The 9,385-nt window shown below is 42.7% G+C and overlaps 1 protein-coding gene and 1 non-coding gene across 2 annotated transcripts in view; one reads left to right on the top strand and one right to left on the bottom strand.

The window, feature by feature from the left end:
• The window catches only part of LOC126092820 (uncharacterized), a gene marked incomplete at its 5' end in the record, with an annotated part of 410,598 nt that extends 405,591 nt beyond the window's left edge, over positions 1–5,007 (top strand). Inside the window, one exon of the mRNA XM_049908549.1 lies at positions 3,328–5,007. Within this exon, the coding sequence (XP_049764506.1) occupies positions 3,328–3,447 (120 nt within the window). The remainder of the gene's footprint in view (positions 1–3,327) is intronic.
• Positions 5,008–7,554: 2,547 nt separating this feature from the next.
• LOC126093495 (U6 spliceosomal RNA) lies at positions 7,555–7,661 on the bottom strand. Its single transcript, XR_007521644.1, has one exon. It is a non-coding gene; the product is annotated as a U6 spliceosomal RNA (small nuclear RNA).
• Between the last annotated feature and the right edge of the window lie 1,724 nt (positions 7,662–9,385).

Here is a 9,385-nt window from a genome sequence, read left to right on the forward strand (position 1 = left end):
TTGCTCTGAGCATGCGCGAGACTGACAGCTTGGGCGCGCCGGCTACTTGCTGCTACTGCTCATACAGCAAACAGCCACGCTTCAAGTAGCCAGAAGCGGGAGGAAGGCACTGTTCATACGCGAATTCAGCTTTGCGCATGCGCACGAGCCCGCTGGCAACTGCTCATACGAACCTATTGTGGTTGTGTGGTGGACCCCACCTGTGCCCAGTAGCATGGCAGCTTCCACCATTGCAAAGGAAGGATGGCAGGTAGCATTTGGGGCTAGCAGGTAGTTGTGCGCTGGAGGAACCGACGCATCCAAACTGTGGACCTGACTGCTATAAAATCACACACACGAAGGCTAGCGTGTCGAGTCAGACACACTCGACAGGGGAGTGGTGGGGGTAGGGTGGGGGGTGCCTGACTGATCGGCTTATGAAGGAGTCGCTTTAGAGGGACTCTCTGCCGTTTTATTCACGCTCATATCAACGCTGGACCCCCTGTGATCATGCCACAGAGTGTCTAAAATAGGACTTGTGAAAGAAACATCCTTTGCTGCTTCAGATCCATCCATGTTTCTATGAATGGTTTTTAACAGTCCTTAGTGGTTCCAGCCGCTGTACCAAAGCAAAGATTGCGGTTGCACGACACTTCAAGGGGCTCAGAGCATTGGCGTTGCAGCCCCACGATGTTCTTTGGGAAGTGTTGAATCATCTGGGAAGGGGGAGGGGGGGGAGGATGTCAGCACTGTTGAACGTGTTACATTCTCAAGAACTACCACATACTACTCACTGCACTGCGTACTGTAGTTTCCGGCTGTGGAATGTGTGGGAATCATTACCCCACAGGTAGCCCCAGTTGTAGCCAATCTGGTCATGGAGTACTTTGAAAACATCGCCCTGGACACAATCATGAGAACCCTAGTTGCTTTTATCATTACGTCGACGACACGTTCGTTGTCTGGTCTCATGGACGTGAAAAGCTGGGAGAATTCTTGGACCACATCAACAAAATCCATGACAACTTCAAGTTCACGGTGGAGATAGAGACAGATGGTGCCTTGCCGTTCCTTGATGTCCTCGACCGCCGCAAAGCAAATGGGTGTCTCAGCCACAGCTTTTACCGGAAACCCACCCACACAGACCGATATCTGCACGCTAACAGCTATCACCATCCGTCGCAGAAACGTTCTGTTCTTAGGACCTTAGTGCATCGAGCAGAAACAGATTCTGAAAACTTGCCGGAGGAACTGAGCCACTTACGGAAAGTATTTAAGGAAAACGGCTACAACAACCGCCAGATTTCGCAAGCTATCTTTCCGAAAATACGTAAGCAGGAAGACTCCGAAGGACTCGAAGAAGTTTGCGTTCTTGCCGTTCTGTGACTCAATAACAAGAAAGATAAGCCGGCTCCTAAAGATGCATAAAATCGAGTCGGTCTTCAGGGCTCCAGCAAAAACTCGACAATTCTTGATGCCTGTGAAAGACAACGTAGGCCTCCGAACGCCACGTGTATGTGGACAGTTCTATATCGGACAGACTGTGCGTACCATTGAGCAGCGCTGTGCAGAACACGAGAGATGTTTTCGTCTACGGTACCCAGGGAAATCAGCGGTAGCAGAGCATTCATTAGAAAACGGTCATCGTATTGCATTCGATGAGACATCTATTATCACATAGACTAACAGTTTTTGGGACAGCGTAATAAAAGAAGCGATCGAAATAAAAATTTGTGACAACACGCTCAATAAAGACGGCGGCCAGCAGCTAAGTACAGCATGGGACTCGGTCATCGGAAGGTTGAAGCGGGCGCGGTGGTCGCACAACGCAAACATTACCATATATGGTGCCAGAGCGGGTATCAGTGACGTCACGGAAGGCAGCGCGGCTATATAAGGACGGCAGCAGCAACCGGAAGACAGTCACCACTTGACAATGGCCGAGGAGTACCCGACCGAAAGCTCGTGGATTTTAAACCACTTGACGCGGCTGGAAGCCCGAGAAGCTTTTATTAATATTGAGTTCAATTACAGAAGTAAGTCCCTAACTCCTTAGCACAACAGAAGCTACAAATTTTGAGATAAAAACTGACCTGTAAAATCAGTTGTTGCGTGGAAGAAACTGTCACACCTTGTTTCGAAACTTAGCTTTGTACTTTATATCGCTATGTAAGTTATGAAAGTTGATTTGCAACTACATGACCACCTCTTTCACAGTTTAAGTCACTTTTAATAATATTTGCAGATATCGCTATACGTGTGATGGATAATATACCGCAAATTTCTCCAGACCAAATGGGTAGTTCAAAAAATGGTTCAAATGGTTCTGAGCACTACGGGACTTAACATCTGTGGTCATCAGTCCCCTAGAACTTAGAACTACTTAAACCTAACTAACCTAAGGACATCACACACATCCAGCCCCGAGGCAGGATTCGAACCTGCGACCGTAGCAGTCGCGCGGTTCCGGACTGAGCGCCTGAACCGCTAGACCACCGCGTCCGGCGCCAAATGGGTAGTGTGCTACTATAATTAAAATATATAACTCGTTAACTGTCTTCATACTGATCATAGATCGGTACTATACATTTACACTATAAACAAGATGCCTAGAAAACAATTTTTCACAACATTATTTAATAAAAAGCAGTAAAATAGATTACTTTACTAATTGTTTGCCTGCAAAACCAGAGCAAAATTGGAAATTTGTGATAAGGTCGTATGGGATCAAACTGCTGAGGTCATCGGTCCCTAAGCGTACACACTACTTAATCTAACTTAGACTAACATAACGCTAAGAACGAAAAACACCCATGCCCGAGGGAGGACTCGAACCTTCGACGGGGGAAGCCGCGCGGACCGTAAGACGCTTCAGACCGCTAGGCTACCCTGCGCGGCCAAAGCAAAGGGCAATAGGGAAAGAAATAGTATTTTTAAGAAGTTTTAAACTATGCTTTTCCCTTCGGTTTAAATTCTCTTCAGTATGTGCACCCAAAAAGTTTTGTATTAGATGTTAACTGTTATCTGTAAATTCGACAATGATATTGTAATATTAAACGTATTTTACTGACTTGGTTTTGTTGTCGTTTGTCTATGGGAATTGATAATGATGCATTTATTTTCTTGGTGATATTTCAAATGGTAGGTCTGAAGTAAGAAACAATAATGTAGCTAAGTTAGAAAAACCTGGAATTTCTACCTTTGATAGCTTACATAAAATAATTTCAGTTCTATTTTACTAAGTGGACAGAAGTCACTTAATTGCAACGTGATTTTTGTTTTTTTTTTCTATCACTAAAAACCACAGCTTTTGTAAATAAAGTCCCTTGATCTGTTTACTTCTTGTAGGATCGCAAACAAAAGAAACGAGAGAAGAGGAGGCAGCAGCTAGCAGAGCAGATGGTTAATAGCGCAAACCACGCCACGTCTTTGCCGACGTTCGTCAATCCACCGGAGACGACCCTGTGAAGAGACGATGGCGAGACAACTAAGAAATCCAACTGCGCGCCACCTGAGCGGCTACTTCGGCAAACAGCAGTCGTTCGTTCCCCGCGTCCCCGACAGATGCCACCACGCTCCGAGGCGAGGTGATAAAAGAGCTGCGGTTGGCGTCCACAGGCTGTGCTCGACGAATAGATGGGCGAAGAAAAACACTTGACATTCCGAACTTAACCGCAACATTTCGAGGAAACTTTAACATTCATTTTAGTATATAACGGTCAAGCGTGAGAAAAAATTCTTTTGGAGAAACCCAGCTTAAACAATGAAGTTACACAATCTTTCTTCGATATTAATGCACTTTGGCGGTCTTTAGCTGTTTTCAAGATAACGAGAGTTTCGAAAGATTTATTCTCCTTGCAGCAAAAAGCTGATGCTTTTTAAACTGTATCGTCAATTCTGATTTTAAAAAATGAAAGCTCTAAAATAGCTCTTAATTCCGGATGTAAAGATGCAGAATTGTCACACGCATTATATTACGAAAAGTATTGTTCCTCACAGCCACTTTATAAGGTTGTGTCCGCGTTTATACACATAGAGCAGCAGTGATTATCCATGACAATAAACTTGGGCGCCATATATATTCTCCACGTTTCCTTAAGAATATTCTAGGGTAATAAATCACGGAATAAAAATGTAGAAACAGAAATTTTGGAACCGTTAACCATACCCTTATAAAGGGGTTTTGCGGCGAAAGCTCACGTGTGTCATAGAGTCATATCGTGAATATCACTTACAGTGGCTCAAGCAGCAAATATCTCTGAGACATTCGTATGTGCAATCCGTGATTTCTATTCGAAAAGGGCATTGTTTAAGGCGATGCATTATGAAGTTTGCAGCGGGACTTGCACATAGATATGTAACAGCTAATCGTTTTCAGCTAGTTGGAAAATAATGGATACACAGCGCACAGTATAAACCGTTTCGAAAAAGATCGACCATTATTTTCCAAAGAGCGTTTTGTGATACTTATGTACATAATGTATGATTTGCATTATAATTTATTCAATAAATCTCAAACTTCATTTAAGCTAAACTTCCGTCATTACTTAATACATTAGAGTATCTTGTGATTAAAAAACGTTTGAAAATTGGGATAAATATTCGTATTTACCGTTATGGAACACATAGGTCAAAAAATTTAAAACCCACCGACCAAACAAATCCCTCAATTTCTCATATTTGGAGAAAATGTCATCTTTTTCAATGTACAGAGAAAGTGACGTTCTTTTAGCGGTGAACCTAAATGGTGTTAAATTTCATCTTCAATAAACAATTTCTTGAATAACATCTTTAACAAGAATTACAATAGTTACAGAATGCTGAACATATCGCTAAATATTGTGCAAATAGTATATTACGTTTGTCCTAAGCAATATGGATACTCAAAAAACTCCTTGACTATTCTGCCCCATAGTATTAAAAGAGATTCAGTCCTATAAAGTTCAATAAGCAAAAATAGACGGTTGTTTCAAATAACGCTTGATAGATGGTATTTGTTAATATTTCATGTTGTTTTTATGTATTGTTACCAACTAAATAAAAAGATTTATTTTGAATTTTTATAGAGTATGTAAATTGGTTTATGTTAGCATTCTGACTGCATCACTCATTTATTTTTCCCAAAGAACTCGTTCATAATATGAAGAAAACAGTTACTTAGGCAATTATGCTAGATGAAACACATCTCCTAACATATGAAGGTATTCACTACATTACACTATGTTGTAATTTCATTAGGTTCTTGACATCTCCCATAGATTCTAGAACTATAAGTAAATTGGTGTTATTATCATCATGTATTTGTGACAGCAAATTACTCTTTTGCATCAAGATAATATCTGAATTAGCTCCTAGTACTTAGAACATACTAACAGCAGTGAACTACATGCGAAAGCCTCATCATCCTGTTTCTTTTTTAATTACATTTCAAGCTTGCTTTCAAGTCACTGAAACTTATGGGCAGTGTGAGCATTGTTACATACACACATACTTATTGCTGTCTGTAATAATCACAAGAACAGCTTTATTTTACGTAAATGAAATTGAAATTTGATGTTTCTCTCTGCTTTCGTACTACTTTCAGATTGGAGCTGCGATAACATGAGTAGTTGCTCTGCGAAATATTGGGAGATATGTCAACAGCAAGGATTACATGGCACGTAGGAGGAAATTAGTAGCTAATGCCGATACGTTCACTACCCACTGCCTCAAAGCCAGGACGCTACCTACGTATGGCTTTTTACGCTGGTATATTGGTTATCTCGGATTATGTGCATACATGAAAAGGGAGACAGCAGCTATATATACCTTATCGTGTCGTGTGTGTACATGCTATGTAAACATAAAAACCTGAGCGTATTTATATCTGGTCGTTACAACCTCGAGTGGGGACAACGCAGTCTGTACTGAGTCACATCCCTCCACCCCACTTAAGGCCGAAACAAGCTCTACTGAGGGAGGCCAAGAAAATCTCTGCATCACCTTCTGTACCACTGTACCAGGAATTCTGTCATCCACCACAGCAACGATTGCGATCAAGAAGACCAGCAAGTGTTACTGGAGGGCAACTTACTGCGGATGGTTTTGATCTAAATGAAAGCTGGAAGCATGAATGGTCAACAAAAACATTGGGAACAAGAGCCCATCACCTTGATCCCACAAAGACGCCAAAAGGTTTTGACCTACCGAGGAACCTTTGGTGCCGCCTCAACAGGTTATGGACTGGACATGGTTGTTGTAGGTACTTCAGGTACAAATTGAGCTGCATCAGTTTACCAATGTGTGAATGTAATCAAGAAGAGCAGACAATTGAACCTTTAGTCCAACGCTGCCCGCTTCATTCATACGCTGGAATTCCCGATGACTTGTTCACTCTCATACCCAGTTTAATTAACTGGTTGAAAAACACGGACCTTAAGGTTTAATCTTGTCTAATATCATACGTATATTGTATAAAATCATCTGCCTTATATCAACTGTTATTGTATAAAATCACCATACGATTAAATAAATAAAACAGGTTATTTGAACGTAGCTTGCGGCATCGTATACGGGATGTTTCGGTAAGAGCGTACGAGAAAGTAACAGGACATGGCGTACGAGCCACTGTACATTTTGTGGGACGGAACCTGGGGTGGGAGAAGCAAGTTTAAGGAGGTATGGAAGTAAACTTGTCTACAGTTTTGTCTAGCATTACTGTTTTCTAGCTCATTTAAACAAACATGCGTCAAGCTTACATGTACTGTGCTGTTTATTTAAATATACATTATTGATTTCCTGCAAGGAAACAAGGAATTGCCTGACTTGTAGCTGCCTGTGATGTGATTCGAAACACACCATGGGTATTTGTGAGGGTGTGCCAGAATCTTGTTCGCTGATGTCCTGCTTGCATTGAGGTTGATGGCCGTCAGTTCCAGCACATTTTGTAAGATACAAATGGTACGGTCATTGTGTCAATGATGGTATTTGCATTTAACTGCCGGCCGGAGTGGCCGTGCGGTTCTAGGCGCTACAGTCTGGAACCGAGCGCCAGCTATGTAGGTCGGTGTCAACAAAATATTTTCGCATTCAGAGGAGAAAGTTGGTGATCAGAATTTCGTGAGAAGATTCCGTCGCAACGAAAAACGCCTTTCTTTTAATGATTTCCGGCCCAAATCCTGAATCATTTCTGTGACACTGTCTCCCACATTTCACGATAATACAAAACGTACTGCCTTTCTTTGAACTTTTTCGATGTACTCCGTCAGTCCTACCTGGTAAGGATCCCACACCGCGCAGCAGAATTCTAAAAGAGGACGGACAAGCATAGTGTAGGCAGTCTGCTTAGTAGGTCTGTTACATTTTCTAAGTGTCCTGCCAATAAAACGCAGCCTTTGGTTAGCCTTCCCCAAAAAATTTTCTATGTGTTTTTTCCAATTTAATTTGTTCGTAATTGTAATACCTAGGTATTTAGTTGAATTTGCGGCTTTTAGAATAGACTGATCTATCGTGTAGCCGACGTTTAACGAATTCCTTTTAGCACTCATGTGGATGACCTCACACTTTTCGTTATTTAGGGTCAATTGCCACTTTAAAAAAAATATGGAACGCTTCACGATTCTGCGTCTCATCCTTGCGCAGGGGCCATGCTAATCTTCTCTGTATCGTTCCAATTTTAGTTTATGTACCGCCGAAGCGAGTACAAATATGGAAAAACAGTGAGAAATGCTTGCTTGAAACACAACAGCGGATAATAGTCCAGCCTGCAGGTTGTGCTGTTGTATCTGAATACGAACGCCACCTGTGCAATGTCCTCGATACGTTACAAGTGTCAATTCGTGGTCAAAGCGATGTCTTGTGGAGTTGTAAGTGCATTATGTCAGAATTAATAGGAATCGAACCTGGCACTCTGTTGGGGTTCCAATGGTGGGGCTTCCATAACCAAGGTATTCCAAGTGTTTGGTGTTTCAACAGGCACCATGTCGAAGATTTATATTGCGCACCGTGAAAGCGGAAGAGCATCATCCACGATGTCACAACGCGAATGAAATGGAAATGATCGTATGGCATTGTCGGCCGGGAGGCCCCATTCGCGAGAGTTCGGCCGCCGTATTGCAAGTCCTTCTTAGGTGACGCCACAGCGGCGAGTCAATGATGATGAAAGACACACAAAACCCAGTCTCCTGCCGGGAATCGAACACGGGCCCCCTGCGTGGTAGGCGGTAATCCTCCCGCTACGCTACGGAGGCGGACACACAACGCGAATGAAAGTATGTATTGAGTCTTCGTAACGCACGGTCGTTCACGAGGATTGTGACAAAAAAATAAGAGGACGACAGCTGCAAAAGTTACTGCAAAACTGAAACTCACACTCGAGAAACAACACGAAGGAAGCTCCATAAGCAGATAACTGCAGGGCGAGCTGGAATTCTGAAGCCGTTCTTCAGTGATGTACATGCCCGTAACACGAAATAGTGGTGCTGAAGTCATAAAACCTGTACTATGGAGAAAGTCGTTTGTTCGGATGAGCCTTTGTTTAACACTGTTGGCAACTTCTCGCCACGTTTACGTCCTAAGAGTGAAAGATGGCGGCAGCACAGAGATGATTTGTGCGGCCATATCGTGATATTCCATGGGCCCCCTGGTTACTCCGCAAGGTCGAGTTACTGATAAGGATTATGTGACCATTTCGGCTGATCAGGTCCATCCTATGGTACAGTGTCTGTTCTCCAGTGGTGACGCTGTGATCCAAGACGACATGACGCCCTTTCACACAGAGCATGTCGGCCAGCACTGTTTTTGTGAGTACGAAGATGAATGTTCGCACCTCCCGTGGCAACTACAGTCATCAGATCTCAGTATTATTGAGCCTTTGTCGTCTGCTTTAGAGAAGAATGCATGATCCCTATCCACCGCCATCATCGTTACCTGAATTTGCCCACAGTTCTGCAGGAATATTCTCTTGAAAACCATATAGGACCTCTATTTATCCATTCCGAGACGACTAGAAGCTGTTTTGAATGCTATCGGGTTTTCTACACCGTATTACGCATGGTAATGTTGTGGTTTTGGTGCGTCCATATTTTTGTCGACCCCTTGTAATTGGATTTCTTCTTAGTATAAGTAGCGACTGTAGCAACTCAGGCCTCAACTTCTAACAATACCACCCCTTGCAAAGTAGCTTAGAAATCAGATCAATAATGCTGCTCACGCAGCATATGTTCACTTTATCGGCCAACAACAAAGTTATTGACTGTGGATGGTATCATCAGAATGGAAAGAAGTCACTGTAAAAAAGTTATTAATTTTGGCACTCATCTTGAATGGATTCCCACGTAGATTTGGTCGAAGTTGTTATGGCTCATCATGTTTATTCTAGGGTGATTCCACTTTGACTGCTAGAAGGTCGAGATCTGTATTTTAGCAA

The sequence above is a fragment of the Schistocerca cancellata genome, chromosome 7 (assembly GCF_023864275.1).
Source record: "Schistocerca cancellata isolate TAMUIC-IGC-003103 chromosome 7, iqSchCanc2.1, whole genome shotgun sequence".
In the NCBI taxonomy this organism is placed as follows: domain Eukaryota; kingdom Metazoa; phylum Arthropoda; class Insecta; order Orthoptera; family Acrididae; genus Schistocerca; species Schistocerca cancellata.